Source organism: Mirounga leonina, unplaced genomic scaffold (assembly GCF_011800145.1).
Source record: "Mirounga leonina isolate KUSES-001 unplaced genomic scaffold, KU_Mleo_1.0 Mir_92, whole genome shotgun sequence".
Lineage (NCBI taxonomy): Eukaryota > Metazoa > Chordata > Mammalia > Carnivora > Phocidae > Mirounga > Mirounga leonina.
Genome location: NW_023270852.1, coordinates 3,644,891 through 3,667,788, shown reverse-complemented (window position 1 = coordinate 3,667,788; position 22,898 = coordinate 3,644,891). Strand labels below are relative to the sequence as shown.

At 42.9% G+C, this 22,898-nt stretch overlaps 1 protein-coding gene across 1 annotated transcript in view; it reads left to right on the top strand.

Annotated features, from left to right (window-relative positions):
- The window catches only part of SPON1 (spondin 1), a 244,865-nt gene that overhangs the window by 84,041 nt on the left and 137,926 nt on the right, over window positions 1-22,898 (top strand). The window contains exons 4-5 of the mRNA XM_034995093.1: window positions 14,061-14,134; window positions 18,901-19,023. Coding sequence (XP_034850984.1) covers window positions 14,061-14,134; window positions 18,901-19,023 — 197 coding nt within the window. The remainder of the gene's footprint in view (window positions 1-14,060; window positions 14,135-18,900; window positions 19,024-22,898) is intronic.

Below are 22,898 nucleotides of genomic sequence, written 5' to 3'. Positions count from 1 at the left end.
CACATGGAAATGCTGCTCACTGCTCCAGAAAGGAGCAGAAAAGTGCTCTGAACAATTGTCCATTGCCTGTGTAAGTGACCTATCTTCTCTTAATTTGTCTGACACTTTTTTACTCCCGAAAGACAATTCCACAAGGCCAGTTTGCACCATTCAGTATGCAGAACTCCCACTGGGCAGAGTTAGCAGGAAAACAGCTCAGAAGTTGCCAGTTTCTCTCGAGTCCAACCCATCTATGGTTGCCTTTGATCCGTGTATTGATCCCCAGTCAGTTGCAGTTAATTGGTTTTCCCAAAATATGTTACACAAATCATAGCACTTTATTAATCAAAGAACTGTCTTGGCCTTCCTAAAGAGGGTACAAGACACATAGAAAGCCAGGATCTATTTATTAGCTTTTCCTTCTGACGGTCCAGCACAATATCTTCCCAAACTGGGCCAGTCAGTGGCATTAGACCTCTGGCCGTGAGGGACTGCTGGTCCTCTCCGGGACAGCTTGAACAGACAAGAATCCAAGTCAGCGGGCGCCTGGGTGGCTCAGTTGGTTAAGCGACTGCCTTCGGCTCAGGTCATGATCCTGGAGTCCCGGGATCGAGTCCCACATCGGGCTCCCTGCTCGGTGGGGAGTCTGCTTCTCCCTCTGCCCTTCCCCCCTCTCATGCTCTCTCTCTCTAATAGATAAATAAATAAATAAATCTTAAAAAAAAAGAATCCAAGTCAGCAGGAAGTTGAATTCTAGATTTTCAGGATCAACTATGTCAGTCCAAAGGGACACTATGCATGTCGATGCATTTGGATGCGGGGATTAAATAGAGTACAAAGTGTCATTCACTGGAAGATCATTACCAAATATCCTTCTAGGATAAGGATTCTGCTAGTTCATTTTCTTGAAATGTATCTTACTTTGTATCAGAAACATCATTGACATGGAGCCATCCAGAAAAATAGGGAAATGTAGATCCCAATCCGATGGCATGAACTCAACCACTTGTGAACACAAAACAAAGTAGTGCCCAGGGAAAAGTTCGATCTGTGGGTTCACCACACTGTGGGGGTCCAGCTTCAAGGACGTCTGTTGTGCTGCCCTCTGGAGGTGGCGACCCTCTGGTTTTATTCTTGTTCTCTTACAGAGATGGGGAAATTGAAGCCTTCCGCTCCCTCACTGTTTCTCTCCATCTCCACTGTGACTTCTGTCCCTACTCTGTGAAGGTTCTAAGCATTTCCCAGGGACACATGCTCTTGAGCTAAACATCCTCATCTCTCCAAGATACACAACATGTAAATGTGGTTACACCTTCACCTTTGCGAGAGATATTTTTATTGATTTGTTGGGTTTTAATTTATTCCTTGCCTACTTGAGGGAAAAAAGATTTGCAGTACCTTATTTAACATGGATAAGGGGCTCACTCTTAACTCCCCCATGTCAAGAGTTAGTGAAAGTTTTTTTAATTTAGCATATATTTTTCAGAAAGAACGTGTCGCTTGCATTCTTCTCTGCATTAAAATGAGGTCCCATTACTTCTCTTCCACATTATTTTTCAGAAAAAGAAAGTTCTTGGCTCACTTGCTTTCTCTTTCTTTCTCTCTTTCCTTCTCCCCTTCCTTCCTCCCTACCTCCCTCCCTTCCTTTCTTAACTTCTCTCTGAAAGTATTCTCTATGAGAAAGGGTAGAAAACAGGACAGATCATACCCAGATTTTGTGGCCTACATGTGTTCGCATGTTGTTGCTCTAGAGCTCTGTGGGGGTCCAGTGTGACCATGGCATAACGCTAATCAGCTCATATGACATAAGAATGAGGTCAGATGCTACGAGAGGGCCACAGATGTTGGAAAGAAGAAACCTGGGACAAATCTGGAGTGAGTCAAAAATGTAAGGCCTGTGAGTGTCTTTTGCAAAGAGTCAAAGGATGAGCAAAGTGGAATGCATAGTGCAATCAGCAATGGTTTTTTCCATAAAGGAACTCTGTCCCTGGTTTAACTTCCTCCTGGCAGACATACCGTCATCCTGCTGATTCCCAACATTGTGAAGGGATTTTGAATTCAACCCGAACGGTTCCTTTTGAGAACAATGGCTGCCATTGGCCAAACTGCCTGGCTGGAACAAAGCGAAGCAGACTTAACTGGTCTTTATGCAGTGGGAAATGTTTTGTGACTCAGACCAGTCCCTGTTTGCTGTTTACCCCGCACTCTGGGCAGCACTGCTAACACAAAGGACCTTATGCTTCTTGCCAGATCGTGGACATATGGTAGACACTCAACACGATGTGTTGAATATAAAAGAGTTGACTTTCGGGTAAAGTCAGTAATATGAAAACATATCACATCAACACACCTTCAGCGCTTTTTGCAGGGAAGGCACTATGCTCAGTGCTAGAGGGGCGAGCACGTACAAAAAGGGCCCTTCCTTGAAAAACCTCAGAATTCAGTCAGAAGTACAAAACATAAACACACAGTAAGTTAAATTGTAGTACAAGACATTGCAGTTTAAGCAAACCTCGAGTGTCCCGTGCCCGAATGCCAAATGAACAGGAAAGATCAGTGGCGTTCTAGAAACCCAAAGGAGGTTGCTTCTGATGGTCCTGGTCAATGAGACTCTGAGGCAGCGGTGAGGTGAAATGGCGACAGATGGGGGAGGCAGGCGGGGAGTGCATCCTTGGCTTATCAAGTAGCAGGGGCAGAAGCCAGGAGGGGCTGTATGCCACACATTCTGCACCCAGGGAAATGGCAGGGCTGAGTTCAGGTCGTTGGGAAGAGTCAGGCGGACCATGGGGGTGGGGTGTGTGTGGGGCTCAGACCATGATGGCAGCTTGCATCCTGGTGTTCAGGAGTATGGACGTTTAGCCCAGAGTTTAGACCGTGATCTCTAAGTGAGAGAGGCACCTTTGCGTAGAGACCCAGTGCTGGGGTCGAGTGGGGCAGGGTGGAGGTGGGAGGTGACATAATAGGACCATGGCACCACTCTGCCTAATAGTCGGTGAGAGGAAGTGGTAATGTGCTGGAGGTGACAGTTAATCCCCTGGCAGAGTGTAGGTGAATCGAATGGGTCGGCAAGGAGAAGAGACGTCTTACGAGGTTACTGCAGTAATCGTCCAGGGAGCCCTTCATTGACTCCTCCGTGCGTGTCCTTCCTCGGGCAGGGAGGTAGGTGGGGGCCTCGGGTGGGGACTAACAGGCGTGAAAAGCATGACTCCAAAATTTAAAGCAGTGCTTCTTGTAGAATCTGTCCCCAAAACAATGCTCATACTTAAATTTTGCAGACCGCTTTTTCGGGGACTCAGGAATCTTCTGAAACCCATTCACGGGCCATGAATCCCTATCTAAGAACCATCACCACCACCCCCACCACCACCCCCACAGTCCCCAGCCCAGCCGAGAGGATGGAGACTCTCCCAACACCCAGATCTGCTGCTCTACCGGAAGCTCCCATTTCCACAGCGGAAAGCCCGGGGTGACTGGGAGGCTCTGGGAGGAACAGAAAGGATGTCAGGTGGCCAAGGCGTAAGGACCTTGCTCTGTCGCCTGCACTGCTTCCTTCCATTTGAGAGAACGGTGCTGCCAGTCGTGGCTTGTGGGAGCCCACAGAAAGGAGGCAGTGGAGGCCACGGCAGAGCGGGACCGAGTGGGGAAGGGGATGACTTGTATGAGCCAGCCAGGAGTGCCTTTATGATATGGAAGCATTTCCTCGAGCCGAGAGGCTGGGATGGTTATGTGATGACAGCCGTGCCCTGCCCAGAGCAGCAAGGCCCGCAAGGCACACCGGGAAGCCCAGGAGCGATGCTGCTCTTCTGTTTCTTGTCCAGTCGAAACAGGTTCTATTTTGGATCAGAGCATAGTCTGGAGAGAGAGAGAGCAGTTGAAGCCTTGGATGCTTGGAATAAAAATTTAAACTTTATCTTTAGAAAAAAAAAAAAAGAGCATATATCTTAGTTGGAGATTTTATTAAACAGAATGACAGTCATGCGATTTCACATATCTGCTATCCTTCATTTCAGACCAAACACTGGTTCTGAAGCTTTTCAAGGTCAGGGACCCCCTTGGAGAAACAGAGGAACACCGTGGACTCTCTACCAGACATATGCACTTGTGCACATCACACAAAATTTCATCATCCTGAGACCTGTCTGTGGACCCCCAGATTAAGAACCCCAGGTTCAAAGAGCCTTGGTTAGATCCTCTGCTAGTTTCCAGGCCGGCAGTGATGAAGGTCCCAGGGGTGGAGGGGCTCACAGTCCGCTGAGGGTTTATAGATGTGAAGACGTTGGAGGGAAAAGTGAGGCAGGTGCTGACCAGCATCTTGACTGGATAAGCCATTATCCAGCAGAATCATGGGTTCAGCCATGTCAGAGAAACAGCAAACCCACCTGTCAGCTGTCCCCACTGGGAACACCCCAAGTACCGGTAATCGTGTTATGAAATGCTGAGTAGCATGCTAAGGCTGATTGGGAGGGGGGGGAAGGGAATTTTCAGGAACATCAAACCCCAGGCTATTGTAATCTTAAGAGAAAGAGATTTTTGGCCTAAAGATGTATCGTGAGATAGTACCTTCACCCCAGGCCCAACAATTAGATGTATTTCTCTTTGCAAGGTGAAAAAATGCCATGGATCAGTTAAGCCAGAGAGAGGAATCTATGAAGGGTCAAAAGATGCTGAAAAAATACTGACAGTTTGGTTTAAAATAATTCTAGAAAATAAGAAATGGTCGTGTTCACTACCCAGAATTGCCTACCTGTCAGAGCTCCCACAACTGGGAATACATCCTGCAGTCTATTTATTTTGTCCATGTGAGTTTATTTAAGATTTTTCCAACAGATGACAAATTTCCAACCAGTGATCTAACAGATTCCCCTAAGGGTTCCCACTGTTTCCTCGGCCACAGCTTACAGGCATATAAAAGCCTCCTCCAGAGGGAAAAAAAAAAAGGATATTTCACTCTCCTGTGTGTTCCTGTCAAACTCCCACCCACCCCGCTTCCTTTCCGGCATGTCACTCTTCACACTGGTTCTTACCTGCAGGCCTGCCTGCTCTCTTCCGAGTCAATGTGAACAGGTGCCTGTCCCTGGCGTCCCATCAAAAGTCCCAGCAAAGGGCAGAATGACCTCCCACCCACCAAATACAGAGCATCTTTCTCCAAGACTCTTCTGATCAAAGCACCCCTACCCCACCAGCATCCTCCAGTGGCTCCCCAGTGCCATCTCCTGGCCCAGTATCTAGGGTCAGCAGAACGGGCTCTACCTCACCTTTTGAACCACGCTCCCTTGTGCTCCCACAATGGTTTGTTCATACAAACCTCTTTCTATCAGTTTGAGAGCAGTGCTCATAAGAAACTTGACTAATGATAACGTCAACAAATAGAGGGATTTGTTTGTTTGTTTTTGATAAAACATTAAAAGGCCAGACGTAGGTGACTGCTTGGATTGTTTCTGTAGCTAAACAGTGTCGGGGCCAGGGTCTCTGCTTTTTTTCTCTGCCTTTTCCTCATGGTCACAGAATGGCTGCTTTGTTTCCCACATTGTGTTTGTAGTCAAGGCTAGAAAAAAACAGGGACAGGCAAGGTAGGTCATTAATTTTTTTCAGCTGGAAAGCAAAGCTTTCTCACATGGTCTCTCCTCCATCCTGCACACCTCCCCTTCTGATAGTGAGGCCACATGTGGGGCACATGCACCCACTCCCCAGCTGCAAGGAAGGCTGGGGCAGTGAGACAGGGCTATTGTGACTGGCTTACCTGGTATCACCCCCCAAAGATCAGGGTTATGAAATCATGAAAGACGGAAGGCATGGATACTGAGTAGATGCCAGCACTCATTATGCAGGATTCTGAGTCAGCAGATTATGTATCTCTCTCTCTCTCTCTCTTTCTTTCCCTCCCTCTCTCTCTCTCATCAGGCTGTTGACTATTGGATGTCACACTAGGCCTTATTCATCCTTGTACCTCCACTCCCTCACACAGCTAGCTCTGTGGCACCTACTCTGGTAAACAAAACACGAGTAAATGAATGCCTGTCTGGTTTGAATGCCTCTCATATCTAAATTAGCTCTTTTAAAACATAATCCAGTTTTATTCTTTTCTTTTCACATCTCTCTTATGAAAATCAATTCCTCATTGTTAATTTCCCATTGGATTTTGGGAAGGTAAGTGTTGGAGTAATAGTATTGACAAGCTATATGATAAAGATTAGGTCTGAAATTGGACAATAATAAGAGAAAAATGGAACCATAATAAGCTCATTATCCCCAGGGTGATGGGGTCATTCTGAGAAGAAATAAACTGTGTTTAAAAATACTTCTTCTCCAGTTTTTGTTCAAATTAAAACCGGGGCTTTGTAGATGTAACTATGTTCAATGATGTGACTCAAGAGCTTGAGAAATCCAATGATCATCATACAAGGTTGGGAATGGAATGTAGTCTTGTTAAGAACCGAACAGACCTCCCAGCCAGATTCTGGTCATAACATAAGCTGTGTGTGTATGTGCAGCACTGTGGAGTGCTGGTAGCCCAGGTTAGGTATAGAAAGACTATGGATGGGGTGCCTGGGTGGCTCAGTCAGTTGAGCATCTGCCTTCAGCTCAGGTCGTGATCTGAGGGTCCTGGGATCAAGTCCTGCATCGGGCTCCCTGCTCAGTAGAGAGTCTGCTTCTCTCTCTCTCTCTCTCTCTCCCCCTCTGCCCCTCCCCACTGCTCATTCTCTCTCTCTCAAATAAATAAATAAAATCTTAAAAAAAAAAAGGAAAGACCATGGGTGGTGGACCTGCCTAGGGACTCTTTCTGGCGTACAGCTCTAACTGCTACAAAGTGCCCGTCCCTGGTTACAGACTCAGTTTCTGTGGCATCTTTCCAAGAAGTTATTGTGATGGACCTCATTCCTACCACCTCTACCCCCACCTCATCCCAGCCAGAAATGGCCTGCTACCCCTGAGTCACCATAGCACTTGTAGATGATTCTCCACTTGGGGTTCCAACATACCATGTATTCTGAGAGTCATTTGAGAATGTTCTTTCTTAGAGTGTGGCAGCTTGTCATAGGCACACTTTCTTTAGGATGGCATCATCTGGCCCTCATCTAACCCTATTACACGATTTTATTACCAGACTCCAGCCTGGTGGATGGTACCAATGTCAATGTCCTCACCATAACATTATACAGACTGAACTTTTACAAAATGTTACCATTGGGGAAAATTGGACAGTGTACGATTTCTCTGTATTATTTCTTAAAACTGCATGTGGATCTGCAATTATCTCAATACAAATTCCAAAAATTAAAAAAAAAAAAAATTCCTCCTTGCGCCTTCTGTCTTTTGTTTCAGTGGTTGGCATCACCATCCCTCCCTCTAGTCACTGGGGCTGTCACTTAACCTACCTCCCTCTGATAGCTGTCTCATCTGTAAGACAGGTATAATGGTAGCGCCTACTTCATGGGATTGTTGGGAGCATTAAATAAGTTAATATTTGTGAAGGACTTGAGTGTTTCATTGTTAAAGAAACAAAAAACAAATAAATTATCTTGTACTCCACCGCCTCTTTCTGCCCAGGTCCTGTAAGTTACCCAGGCCTGATAAATTTTCCTACAACGTGTGTCTCAGATTCTCTATTTCCACTGCCCCAATCTTAATTCAAACCTTCAGGGTTTCCAGTTGCAGCCTTGCAAAGGCCAAGTTAGTCACTGCTCTTCTGCCTCCCGTGGCTCCTCCATCATCTCACTCAACATTGATTTCCTGTTTCCTTTATTTGTCTCGCTCTTCTCCCACTAGGCTAGGATCTCCTTACTGGAAGGCACTGTCTCTTATTCATCTTTGAATTTTCAGCTCCTATCAGGTGTCTGACACAAAATAAGTCCTCAGTAAGTGTTTTATGAATGACTGATAATTAAGCAGGAATAATCTCATGGCAGTTACTAGCATTGCTTCTTTGCAGTAATTGTAGATGACTATACCAGTCTCTGAGTCTATAGCTTTGTGACCCCAAATGTAGATTCTGACTTTACTGTTGGGCAGCCAGGCCAACTTTACTGTTGGCCATGAGCTGAGATGCTTCCCCAAATCCAACTCATGGGTGTTGTAGATGGAGCCCTGCAGATAAGCTTTCACTTTTCTTCTCCCATGGGCACATTATGACGGGATGCCAGGGTGCCTGTCTACTCCTGGACATAGCTTCATGTCCTGACATCCACCTAAAGCCATATAAAAAACTGGGAAGAGTTTGGATCATGGAATGCACCCAGTCTCTGTAAATATTTGTTGTTTAACATGAGACCATGATCAGTTTAGTACTTGGCATCCTCGTGAAGTAAAATAAGGCAAATAGCCTCAGCCCCTGATGATATTACCATCACCATGACTCTAATATTTTATTTCTGGGTGCTCCCACAGAGTTGTTCTTTAGATGTCACTGGTTATAAGCTGGACCACTTCCATGAAAAAACATCCCTGAGATTGTAGGCAAAGTTTTTAAAGCACCCCAAGAAATGTTCAGTAGCAGGGATTTTACTGGACTTGGGAAGAGCGTTGGCAACCTTAGTCTGGAGACCACAAACCTGAGCTTCATTTTGGCCATTCAGTATCTCTGCCTGAAGCAGCTGACCAAGGTAGCACCCTTACTCCTCTCTCCACAAGCCAAGGAGACAGACCGGATGTTAATCGTAATAATAGCTACTGTTTATTAAATACTTTCATGTGCCAAGCACTTGCTAGGAGATGGTGATTTAACAACAGTAAGGATAATGGCTACTACATAGTGAATATCTACTTCACACAACAGCCATGTATTAAGGACCTTACATGAATTATCTCTCTACAGCAGTGACCCAGGCACTGAGGATCCATGTGAATTTTTAAGTCATTTCCTGGCCTGATTTCTCCCAAGTCCTTCAGTTTCTAATATCTCCGTATCCCTTTTTGGTGAGAGCAGAGGTCCAGGCCTAGCCTGAGACAGCATACCCACAACTTAGCAAACTCTAACTTTATCCCAACAGGAAAATTCCCCAAGGAAAAATAACAGCAAATGAATAAACCCTGCAGACAGAAAAGGGTCAAGTATCTAAGAGATCCAGAAATGCTCCACCACCTTAGGTTTAAAATAAAACTTTTGAAATGATTAGTAAGTTATTTAGAACCTCAATATTGCAAAGTTTGAGAAGTAAACATACTGAGAAATGTAATTTAGATTTCCTTGACACGCTCTCTCATGATAAGAGAGCATTCAGTGTATCAGTGCATAAATGCTATGCAAGAGGACTGCCAAATTGCAACACAGAATGGGAGAAATTTGTCATTTTGAAATGCTAAGGGAATTCTTACCAGCAGTTTTCTCATCTTGTAAAGCTATTATTTTTCTGAACTATAATATGATTTATAAATCTCAGCCGAGTTTTATACTTTTGATGGGAACATCTCAAAATGAAATGCATTTCTCAGAATATAAACTTTCTCAGGAGTTGACCAGATGAGGAATAAAAAGAAACATCTTCTGCAATCAAGCGTACCAAATCTTGGTCTCTGCCGGCATATCCGCAAGTGAATGTTGGTCTTCCCCAGAGTTCTGGGTTCAACCTGACTCTCTTCTCACTCTGCACACTTGCCCTGGGTGACATCAGCCGCCTCAGAAACTTCCGCTCCAGTGACTCACATGCCCCTGCTCCCCACCCCCCACATCCCTCCTGAGTTACAGGTCCCTGTGTCCAAGGTCACTAGATCAGCCACCATCATGCCCTACAGACCACTTAACCTTAAATCCTCTCCTTATCCCCAAACTCTGTTCCTTCTCCTTGAATCCGAGTGCTACAACACTGCTCACATCAATAGAAGTAAGTAAGATACAGTTCCTGCTCTCGAGAAGCTTATATACTAGTACAGAGATAGAAAAGTAAATAGGCTGTTAGAGCGCAGGTTATTAAGTGCTGCAGTGGAAGAAATCCAAGAGGCTGTGGCTCATAGGAAGAGCACTTAACCAAGCAGCCAGTCAAGAAACCAAGCTTAGTGGGTACGAGTTCTGGGTAACTGAAGTAAGTGTGTGTGTGTGTGTGTGCGTGTGTGTGTGTGTGTTTTATGCTCATATGCGTGTTGAGGAGTCACAGAAAAGGATAGAAGGGGTCCCATGGACAGAGGCCCAGGGGCAGAGATTACAAAGGCAAATATAGTGTATGGCTTGGACAGAGTGCTCAGGAGGGATTAGATAAAGATAAAGTCAGATCAGAACAAGCCTTGTATCCCACGTTTGATCTGCACAGAGTTTGAAATCCAAAGGGTATAATCCAGAGGTTTGGCCAAGCATGGGCATGGAGATGTACGCTCAGTCTTCGTGGAGAGCTCAGGTGATCATGACCCAGGCTCCAGGGAAACCCACCAAAGTCTCAGCTTTTCACGGTATGTTCCATGCGATGCTAAAATGGAGCCAAGGAAAGTCAATTTGCAGTTACATTTCATAATAACACTTACCTCACAAGCCAATTATACTTTTTATATGTGATCATCTTTAATCCCTTACAACCATGCTGGACGTAGGACAGGTCATGAGCTTTGGAGATAGACAGGGGAAACCTCAAAACCTTCAGCATGTTTGTTACCCCCCCTGCATCTCGGTCATCATCACCGGTAAAGGGGAAATTAGCTCCAAACTTTCATCTTAATCCTTCTAAAACTAAGAGCATTTTAACAAGTTTGCTTGTTAAAGTTGACCTAAACTGACAGGAAACTAAGGTTTTTATTTACTGTCTTATTATGAATATTCTTACATTTTGCTACAGAATATTGATGGGTTTGATTATGGGGATGTTAATAGTATGTTATCATCTTAACTTCCTAATATCTGTAAAATTCTGAATTCAAAAATGCATCTAACCTAACGGTTTTGGATGAGGAAGGAATTTGAGGAGTTGTAATATATGTAAAACATAAGATATATAAGGTAATGTACATAAATTTAGGGCCTCCCTAGCACAGTGACTGGCACATAGGAAGGGCTCAGAAATTAGAACTATTATCAAAAAGAGAGAGTAAGCCATCACAGACTTCATAAAACAAGGCATGAAGGAAATGAAAACATCTTATAGGAAACACATGTTTTCTATCTCTGGCCACCCACATTTTTACAATTATACTTTTGAAAATTTGGGGTGATTTAATTTTTCTAAATGTGATCATAGGCTTTGCCATTATTCTCTTATTCACAGCAGGAGGAAGAAAATTCAGAGTATCTGTTACAGATGCTAACAAAGGCAGATTTGGGGAGATTCTGGGAGAGGAAACAGCACCAGCAAGGGCCCAGTAGAGTGGAAGAGGTGTTCAGATAAGAGGAAGTTTATTCCCCTTCTCAAACTCTGGAACCCAAGGAGCATGGCACAAAATGGGGACAAATGAAGTTTGGGAGAAATTTTATGAAAAGCCTTGAATACAGTGGTAATTTTGTATTTTATCCTATAGATCAGCGGTTTTCAAGCCACGTTAGCAAGAGAATTTTGTTTTGTTTTGTTTTGTTTTGTTTTAAGTAGATTCCATGCTGAACCCAATGCAAGGTTTGAGCTCAAGATCCTGAGATCAAGACCTGTGCTGAGATCAAGAGTCTGACACCCAACTGACTGAGCCAGCCAGGCATCCCAAGTGAATTTTGTTGAAGTAGAATTTAATTTGCCTGGGAACTCTACACTGCAACCACCCACCAACTCATTTTTACTCTATGGCCCAAGTGCTCTTTTTATTTATTTTATTTTATTTTTTATTTTTATTTTTATTTTTTTAGAGAGGGGAAGAGGTGGGGAAGGGCAAGGGAGAGGGAGAAAGAGAATCTTAAGCAGGCTCCATGCCCAGCATGGAGTTCAATCTTATAACCCTGAGATCATGACCTGAGCCAAAATCAAGAGTCAGATACTTAACAGACTAAGCCACCTGGGCACCCCCAAGTGCTCTTTTTATTTTTTTTTTTAAGATTGTATTTACTTATTTGAGAGAGAACACAAGCAGGGGAAGGGTCATAGGGAGAAGCAGACTCCCCACTGAGCAGGGAGCCCATTGTGGGGCTCGATTCCAGAACCCTGGGATCAGGACTTGAGCTGAAGACAGATGCTTAACTGACTGAGCCACCTAGGCATCCCTCAAGTGCTCTTTTTAAAAGAGCAAATCTGATTATCTCATTTCTTAGGATGCACTTGTCAAAGAGATCTTACCAAGCTTGGTGTAAAATGCCATCTCCCTGCAGACTCGGGGTGATGTAGCCCTGTGCACCTCCCCAGCTCATCTTACACCATCTCCCTGGCTTAACCACTGGTCAGTTCTGCAGTGAGCCATGACCCTCCCACATCAAGGATCTTTAAAGGATGTCCTCTCCTTTGTTTCTCTCTCCCACTTGCCCTAGTGAGCTCCTACTCTTTCCAATCTAAGCCTTCTTTTCTGAGGGGAGTCTTTCCTGGCTTGGTCAGGACCCCCTGTGTTATACTCTCCCACATCCTGGGGACTTCTCTGTTCAGCACTTAATCACGGTCATGTTAAATGATTAGCTGCGGATTTAGCTGTCTGGTGCTTTCTCCCCACTATGCTGTCAACTTTGAGAATGGGAAGTGGCCCCATCTGACTTGTCCCTGGCCAGTGTCTGGCTACTAAGCAGGGGGAAGACAAATGGGGGAGGAGGCCACTTTGGTAGGAAAGAAGATGAAGCGTTTAATTGAAGCAAGAATGCCAAACCTGGGCTACTTCCCACAAGTCCTTCTCCTCACCATCCACAGGGTTCTCTGAGGCTCTTCTTGGTGGGGAACACTCTGAAGTGGTAGATAATGGGATGCTCTGACTACCAAAAGGCTTTGTAATTTGGCTTTGGAATGCGTGTTCTCAAGAGAGTTCTCTTGGCCTGAGGAAACTTTCTGCTTGATGGTCAACAGAAAGGATCAATGATCAAAGTAGTTTTGCAGAAACAAAAAGCATATTTCATTCATTTATTTCAACATCTCATCTCTCTTGGGAAAGGAAAGACTATAAAAGACATCTGTAGGCTGGTCTGAATTTTATTCTTTTGTGCAAGACTGGGTTTAGAGTAGATGTTTCTTTGGAAAGTAATCTTGGCCTAGGCCCACACCATCGAGAAAACTGCCTCCATATTCTGTAGAGACATGCACACATTGACCCCTGCCTGGGTCTGCAGTCATGGGACACAGGGCAGATCATGTGACCCTAACACTCCTTTGGTGTGCTTAGCTGTATGGAACCAAGGGATCCCTTTCTCTGTGAAATAGGGCCAATCAAAGTAAAAATTACCTTTTGATTGAGTAGCGTTGCTGAAGAAAATCAATAGAAAGGGCTTGAAATCCACTGGTACCATTTCATTGCTAAGTGTTGTAGACTTCACATTACAGGAACGCTGGGTTTCAGGGTTCAATGTCTGTGAGGCCAGCTGAAAATACACAGCAGAGTGGGTTAAAGGAGACGGAGTCTGTCTGTGCAGCCCTAGATTAAAGGGAAAATGTGTGCTGGCCAGAAGTAATTTTTCAACCTCCAAATATTCTTTCCAGATTCTAAGATCCTGTGTTTGACATGTTTAAGAGAGAGATATAACAGCTGAAATTGTCTTTGTTCAGAATGTAGGAGACAGTTTCGTCTAGACTTTCAGGAAAGATAGAGAATGACATTTTCAGAGCAAATCAAAATACATTTTCAAATTCTTTTTTTCCCCTTCAGGAAGAGGACTTGACATGCTTTTCTGATTTGAATTTGGTGGGTCTATAAATGACTTCAGTCGTTTGATACAAAACTATAATAAAATGAGCCATTGAGAAAAGTTACTGAAAATGCCATTAGTTCACTTTCTTACCTTAACAATAATATTAGCACCGCAGACAGCACAACAACTAATATTTATTGAGTGGTTTCTAAGTATTGACGTACACGTTTTTTTATTTAGTTCTCAGAGCAATCCCATGAGGTATGCATTATTATGAATGCCAGTTTTCCAATGAACAAACTGAGGCACAGAGAGTGAGGGGTGACTCCCCCGAAGCCACACAGCCTTAGGCAGCCAGGCCAGGATCCGACGTCCCTCGAACCTTCTCTCCTCACCACTGCACTTGTGTCTTCTTTCCCAACAGGGCCAGCATCGTACAGAAACGCATCATTTATTTCCAAGATGAGGGCTCTCTGACCAAGAAACTTTGTGAACAAGGTAAGGACTGCAGGTGGAGGAGGAGCCAGAGAAATGGAAGGGGGCTCATTCAGTCCAGCCACCCAGTGGCAGGACTTCGGTGATTGGGCTTTCTGAGCTTCTCCAGGTTCTGCTCCCTCACGTAGCACTGATTTTTAATCTGGCTGTGTGTAGTGGATAATTGGATCCGCATTAAGCTCTAATTACTCAGCTTTGATTCCCTGGGTAGGAGATAATGTACCTTATATTGGTGTCGTCTTCTTATTTTTGTGAAACAGTGATTATTCTAAAGAGGTTCCTTGGAATAATTCACAGAACTTAATTAAGAAATGCACAATTGTGTACCTTTAAGATGTCTTTAATCGTTCTCTGGAATAATCACCAGCAGAACTTGTGAGGCACCTGGGCAACATGGGGGGATTTTCTCCAAGAAAGACAAGCGGGAGGTGGGATTGCCGAGGGAGCATTGACTTTATGAGTTTGCCACATTCAAGGACGTGGCCCTTAGGTTTGCAGGCTTATTGATGCCCTCTCCTTGGGTTGAAGGCACTCTAACAAAGCTCATGGAGATCAAGTAGACTGGCAGATCAGAGAAGAGGCTGGGATTCAGATCCAGCCTGGGTTTGAATCCTCACTCTGCCCTTCCCAGCCCTGTGACTTAATATATATTTAAAATAGTACAGCGCCTCCTTGGCACATAGTAAATGCTATATATATATGTGTGTGTGTGTGTGTGTGTGTTAGCTATTGTTATCTGTATGCAAAAGCTTGTTTATTAATCCATCATAAAAAATTAGGACTTTTAACATCTGAATGTGTTTACAAGTCATTAAAGAACTAAATAAAAATAGAAAATGTTCTACAATTATATATCTTAACTGTCTAATGTCTATTCATTTTTGCAGAATTTTTATTTGCATTTAGAGCAGTTAGCATTTTGAGAGAAGTAATCTCCAATTCTAGTAAATCATAAGCTGCTGAGAGAAAGAAAGTTTCATATGGGTCTTCTGGGAAAATAATAATAATAGCTAATATTTTTCAAGTGCTTTGCTATATGCCAGGCACTATTCTAAGCACTTCACGTGCCTTGCTCATGCGCTCTGCATAACAGCCCTATATGGTAAAGACTGTCAGATCATCCCTATTTTATAGGTGAAATGTCTGAGACATGGAAAGTTTTTAAAATCTCACTTAGCATCATACAGCTCGTGGTCGAGAACAGGGTTTGGACCTAGGAGCCAGTGTTCTTAGCCACTGCCTTTCTGTTGAAGGGACTACATTTCAGTGCGTTGTACCAAAGCATAGCTCCCTCTGGACGAGTGAGAGCAGAAACTAGGTTCTATGTGGAAGATGGCTTGGAAAGCATGAAAAGAGCAGAGGGAGAGAATTGGACACCTGCATTAGAGTTATACCCGTCGTAGGGGCCAGAGAGCTAGAACCTGGGGGCCAGGTGCCTAGTCAGCTTCCAGGTGGACATGACCACACACGGCTTTGGGGGCCTTCCTTTTTATATTTAATTACTCAGCCTTTTTGCTAGCACAGAACATCTTGACTATTGAGGCTCTTTGTTCCTAAAGTACGGTCCCCTTCCTGCCCTCTCTCCATGAGATGACATGCAGGTCCATGAGGTAGAGTCAGAGTGTTCTGGATCACACATTTATAAGCCACCTCTAGATCTACACCCATAGATGGCTAATCACAGCCACTGTGGTCTGGTTTTGTTAGCTTGACATTCAGAGGACAGTCTTATTTCCCAGATTTGAGGGTTCTTAGGAAACACTTTGCTGTCACCCCCGCATACGGACAGCAATCATTAACTAAAGTGCACTTGCCAGAGCCTCAGCCCTGATGTTGTGTGAAGCTAGACAAATATGCTAAATTCTGCAGATTCGGTGTCAAATGGCATGCAAGTCTGTATTGGTTATCACTTCTGAAGCGGAGATCCTATCAAAATGACTAAACATGCCTATGTATAAGAAGATTGTTTTCCAACAGCAACTTTGTGGGCAAAAAAAGGTCCTGCAGGCCCTGGGCTGAAGGATCATTACGTGCAGTTTTAGACCATCCCCAGAGACAGCAGACCCATGAGGAAATCCCACAATTAGAAAAGCAGATCACCTTAAGAAAGTCTTTAATTTGTAAGCAGAGAGCAAAAGGATTTCTCTTAAATGTGTATGCCTACTTAATTATCTCTAGCTCTTCCATTAAGGTCTTTACGTTCTCAGCTTCCTTGGTGAGTCAGATCAAATCTGTCAAGGAAGGGGAGAAAGAAACTAGTATCGAGTATTTTTTCTCAGTTGAAGCTGTGCATCCATAGGGGAAAAATTAACAACTGCAAAGATAAAAGGCAATGGCAATCATTATTTTTTTTAAAGAAACATTAAATATTAAGTTCCTTACAATTAGGAACAGAGAGACATAAAATATTCAAAAAGGTGACCTATATGAAACACATACATGCCCATGTTTACTTGAATACCACGTCACAAACGATGAAGTGAGAGAGATAGAGAAGGAACGCAGAGAAGGAAGGAAAATGTGGGAAAGAAGGAATAAGGAGCAAAGGAAGACTAAGGGGAGAGCTGAAAAGGAAGAAGCTAATGGATGGAGAGTAGAAATGAGAGAGGGGGCAGCTAGGGGATCAGCACGGCCGGAAGTCCCCCATATTGGGCAGGCCCTGCTGCGGTTAGCAGAAGAGGGGTGAGTTACCTCTGGTCATCATCACCCTTTAAAAACCTGGTTCCTTTTCAATAGGCTTTTCCTCAAAGGGAACAGTAGGTCTGTTTTTAGTTTCAAACTTAGAGCCTTATTTTTTTAAATGGAAGCTAATTTTCCTTTGGAATTCCAAAAGGTTTATTGTTAAGTGTATTCCCCTGAACTCCTGAATATATCTTTAAGTTTACTACCCATATCTGAAAGCCCTTTTGAGAAGGTAAAGCTACCAATTTGCCTTATTTTGGTTTTTTGAGAGATTGCTCTGTCATCAAATGGCACCTGGGAGCTACAATTGAAACCTCTCCATGTATCTCTCAGCTTGGAATCCCTTTTTCAAAACTAATTTAGTTCTTTTATAACATAGTTGATCATAATAATAATAATGGAAATGTAAAAGGAAAAAAATCTTTAAGAGTTCCTAATTTACGCTACCTTTCCTGAAATATATTCAATAGGGCTTGTCCTTTAACTATCAAAGTGGCTTACACAGGAATGGTACCTGGGTTTCATGTGCATTAAGCAACGGAGAGCCTGCTCCTAAGCACAGACAATGCGCGGGCCTCTTCCAAGTGTAGAAAAAAAAAAAATAGCCAAACAATGATTTCTATTTTGGGTGGTTTCAGACCTCTTCTTTGGTGCTGTTTAGAAACCCTGGAGCTATATAGGGAGGCCATATTTTAGATGCACCAGCCTTCACTTGAAAAAGCATAGAGAAATACACACACAAAAATTACTCTCATTGGTGTTTATGCAGACCTATCCAGCAGAAGGTCCTTCCTGGAGTGATACAGCACAAAGATTAAGAACCTGGACTCTGGACTCAAAAAGGCCTGAGTTCCAGTTCTGCCTGCAAACCTACTAACCCTGTGACCTTGCACTGGTTACCTAATTGCCTCAGTTTACTGATCTGCAAAATGGTATTAACTAAAGTACTTACCTCCTACGGTTGCTAGGATTAAATGAGACTGTGCATGGAAAGAGATCAGCACCTACAAGGACTCTATACAATGTTGTTATTATTACCATCTTTCATACTTTTGCTCCATCCTAGAGTGCAGAATTCACTTCTTCTATCCATCACTGATTTTGCATGTTCAGACCAAAGGTACCCAGTGAATTCCACAAGGAAGACTTTTAAATGCTCTTCCTGACACTCAAAAAGATTTTTATACTGTCACTGCTCTTTATATAATATTTAAGAATAAATGTCCAACTTGCCAAAAAAAAAAAAAAAAAAAAAGAACCTTTATGTTAATACCACTGGAGAAACCAAAGAAAAAGTAGCTGAAGCAAGTTGCATCTGTAAGCCTCTGTTTGGTCTTGCAGGAAGCAGAACAGACTGAAAGCAACAATGCAGTTAGGGATGTGAGCTTGACAATCGGAAATACTGAATTTATTCATGTAATCTCTCTTTCCTCACTTATCAGCTATTCACAGATAAAAATGGGGACAGAGAAGGAATCTTGTTAAGTTTTTCCTGGCTGCTGCTGTGCTCAGAAGTAAACCTGAACTTACCAACATCGTCCTAAACCCTCACCCCTCCCAAGTCTCTGAAAGCTTGATAAGAAGGGATGTGACTATATATGCATTTTTTACAATAGTTTTCAGCAGTCCTTCATGTCTGTCTACTTGTTCTCACTGCTCCTCTGCAAAGCTGTTCCTTCTGGTCCTGGCAATTCAGCCCCAGAGAACATTTCTTAGAGAAAACACACACATGCATATTCCTCTTAAAATTTAGTGGGAAAGTCCTATTGTGGGAAAAAAGGATAACAGGAAATTTTATCCCTGGTTTCCTAAATATTCAGCCTTATTGGTCTCACAGGTCTCCTCACATTGTTAGAGCAAAAAGTTCTGAGTCTTTTTTATTTGCAGAATATAATTACCATACTTAGAGCTATATAAAAATCCTTTATAGCCCGAGTACTGACCTGGTTCTGGGTGTTGTTAGTCGATGAAAACTGCACGTCATCTTCTTTTCCCAAGCCTTAAGGACAGGATAAGACCAAGAGGGTGCTGCCTTATAAGTGACCCACATTTGTTTCCTAACTTAGTGATTTCCCTGACTGTTTCAGATTCCATGTTTGACGGGGTAACTGACAAACCAATCTTAGACTGCTGTGCCTGTGGAACTGCCAAGTACAGACTCACATTTTATGGGAATTGGTCCGAGAAGACGCACCCAAAGGATTACCCTCGTGAGTAGAGTAGACACCTCGTGGATTGGGGGAAGGCGTGCAGTGAAGTTGTCTGGTTGTGGGGTAAACCAGCCGAAGTATGTCGGGTCTATTGGCTTTTACCAGCTGACTCATGAAATACACATTCCCAGAAAGTGAATTCATCAAGATTAGCAGATATAATACTGGTATGCTTTGAGCTTTCATTGCATAGCATTGTTCTAATCTGTGATTTAAAAAAATATTTCGAAGGTCATGCTGCTTATCTTCGGGTCAAGCATTTGGTAACCTCAGTCCCCCTAAAGAGGCTCTATCCATGAATTACACAATAGATCTATCTGTGCTGGAAATAGCTGGCAAGAAGGACCTGCTCTTGACTCCACAGATTAAGGTCAACAAACATTCAACATCCTCAATCATAATGCTGGTAATCTATCTGCACACACTTTCCCTACGGATTCCAGATACCACCTTACAATCCTTCATGACACCATGCTCCAGACAGCCAATACCAATCCATAGGAGTTATTAAGAGGCCCCAAACTTGCTATTTTGGAGAAGATCCTTAATCAGGACCCTACCAACTCCCTTTTAGCATATGATCATCTCAACAAATACCTAGCATGTGCCAGGCACCATGCTAAGCTCTAGCGAAATAATAGTGAACAAAAAAAGACACAACCCATATTCTCATACAACTCAGAGATTTGTGGGGAGACAGGCACTTACTGAATAATCACACACAAAAATGTGAAAATTCTAATGATGAGTAGTGGACCTACCGTGTGCCAAGCATTTGTACATATGTTATGTCATTTAATCCTCAGAATAACCTGTGTTTGTGGATGAGCTCACTGAATATCAGAGAGATGTCATGATTTGCCCCTAGTCAGATGTAAGTTAATAGTGGATCCAAGATTTGAAAAGGGATTTGTCAGGCTCCTTGGACTGCCTTTAAGACCCAGTGACGCTCATTCTCTCTAACTGTGGGTGGCAGGCTGTTGGTGTGGGGCACTGAGCACGATTTTTCTGTTCGTTGTCTGTTTTATTCTTATACATTTCACTTTTGAGTTGCCACAGCTGGGAAAGACAAGTGGAACTGGGAGAAAGAGATTAAAAAGAGGGATTTGGGTCAACCCCTAAAAAGGGGGAGCAAAGGGTACGCAGTTGGGACTTAAGAAGACCTGGTCCAGACCAGAGCCTCCATAGTCCCCAGGCAGCCCGCCCAGCAGGGACTTGGCAGATCAAGATTATTTAATTTTACCCACATGTAATCAAGACTTGGGATCTTAGAAGCTTCTTCCTAGTTCATTCTTCTCACTCTGGGATTCAGCTTGATCTGCTTCAGCTGGTGTGGGAGACCTGTGTGAACAAAGTTGGACTCTCTTCCTGGGGAGGAAGAAACCACTTGGAACAAGGATGATGGAAAAAAATTTCCTCCAGTGCCTCCAGTCCACTAACCCAGAGGAAATAAAATGTTAGGGGCCCATTACTCATCTTTCGTAATCCTAAGGAGCTTCTTGTGCTGTTCTGTTGTGACACTGTTATTCCCCAGAATTTGGGGGAAAAAAAAAAAAAGTACAGACCATTGTTTCTGGGTCTTTGGGCCAAATCAAGTACAAATCTATTCAGAATTTCTGTGGAGTTGTTGGGAGTTTCTTAATAAAACAGACATGTGCTCTAGCTCCCCCAGGATTGTTCCTTTGTCAGATGTCAGTGTATCTTATTTTGGGGTTGGAAAAATCTGGTCACTATGTACAGAGGAGCGTTTATCACATCGGACTGTAATTATTTCTTAAGGAGTCTTTCTTCTCTATCAGGCAGAGCAGTCCTCTAGAACAAAAGCCATGACACACTCATCTTTCATTCTTAGTGCCTTGGAAGTGCTTGGTGCCTTCCCAAGTATTAGGTACTGATTGTTGAATTCAGAGTAGTATTCGCTGAGACCTGGGAAGCAGATTTCTAGCTCGCATCTAGTCACCATGGCCAATACTGATGAGGAATTGTAGGCCAGACCTTCCTTAGAGGGAGAGGGGTCAGAGGATTGGAGCCAATGGGAAGGACACAGAGAGGGTCTAAGAAGGACTTTGAAAATTCGATGCTGGCAGAAGTGATTTCTACTAATCTTAAGTAATAGATGACTTTCCTTTCGCTGCTCCAGGGATGATCTTGTCTTGATAACCAACCATTGCCATGAAGCCCAATTAAGTCATGATGCTTCCCAACCATAGTGCAAACTGATAAATGTCAGGTCCCTCTCCCCTTTATTATTGCTCATCCCAAATACCACTTTGTCCACAAGGATCTCAGAGCAGCAATTCTCAAGCTTTTTAATTTCAAGATGCTTAAAAATTATTGAGAACTGAAACATCCTTTTGCTTATATGAGTTGTGTCTATCAAAATTCAACATATCAAAAATTAAAACAGAAGTTTTAAAATATTACTTATTAATTAATTTAAAAAGTAACATATAATGAATTAGCAATAATAAACCCATTACATGTTAACATATTTTATGAAAATAATTATATTGTCTAAAACAAAAGAAATTTAGTGAAAGAGCATCATTGTTTTACATTTTTGCAAATCTCTTTAATATCTGACTTAATTAGAAGACACCTAGATTTTCCTATTTGCCTCTGCATTCAACCTGTTGTGGTATGTTTTTTTGGTTGAAGTATATAAAGAAATTCTATCTCACACAGATATGTAACTGGAAAAAGGAAGAATATTTTAGTAACTTTTTCATTAATTACAGATAATCTTCTTTGATACTATACCAAAACTCTACAAAGGGTAGTTTCTTTTTTTTTTTTAAGATTTTATTTATTTATTTGAGAGAGAGAGAGAGCAGAGAGCACAAACAGACAGAGGGAGAGGGAGAAGCAGGCTCCCCACTGGGCAGGGAACTGATGCGGGGCTCCATCCCAGGACCCTGGGATCATGACCTGAGCCGAAGGCAGCCGCTTAACTGACCGAGCCACCAAGGCATCCCCAAAGGGTAGTTCCTTAAAGGATAATTACAGTGTAGAACATGAAACCGTAGCATTAAACGTGTACTCTGTTACATTAAAATGCATTGCTTTACTTTGCACTTTGAATGAATCTTTTACAAATAAATGATTTTGTGACATCATACATTGGTCATTTGGAACATACTGGTCTACCAAGTTATGCAGATGGTCCAGATGTTGAGACATCAAAAATCACATTCATTGGGGCGCCTGGGTGGCTCAGTTGGTTAAGCGACTGCCTTCAGCTCAGGTCATGATCCTGGAGTCCCGGGATCGAGTCCCGCATCGGGCTCCCTGCTCGGCAGGGAGTCTGCTTCTCCCTCTGACCCTCCTCCCTCTCATGCTCTGTCTCTCATTTTCTCTCTCGCAAATAAATGAATAAAATCTTAAAAAAAAAAAAATCACATTCATTAATATTGCTTCCATTCTCATTAGAAACATGTTTAAGCATTAGAAAGCTACCAGATTCATAGTGACAGATTCAAGTTTTCCAAAATTCTAAGTTTTGCTTGAAAGTTTGAATTTCGTCATTGGCAACGCATCCTGTCTTGTTGTTTTCCTTGAAATGACAAGCTCACTTCATTTTTGAGAAAACGTCTACCACATTCTCCAGTCGGAATAGCCATAATTTGTCTGTCATTGGTTCTTTCAAGTAAAAATGATGTTTATGAAAATAAAAGTGTCCAGTCCAGCTTGTAAGAGCATTTACTCAAGACAATCATCATATCTGAGTATATACAGAAGTGTTTCATGCATGTTCCCCAGTTAGTCACACAGAATGGGAGAAAAATGTGTACTCAGACGTGCAGAGACTAATACAAAACATTAATAATTTTTATTGTTTCATCAAAAACATTCTAAAGTGAAGCTGACTCTTTGCA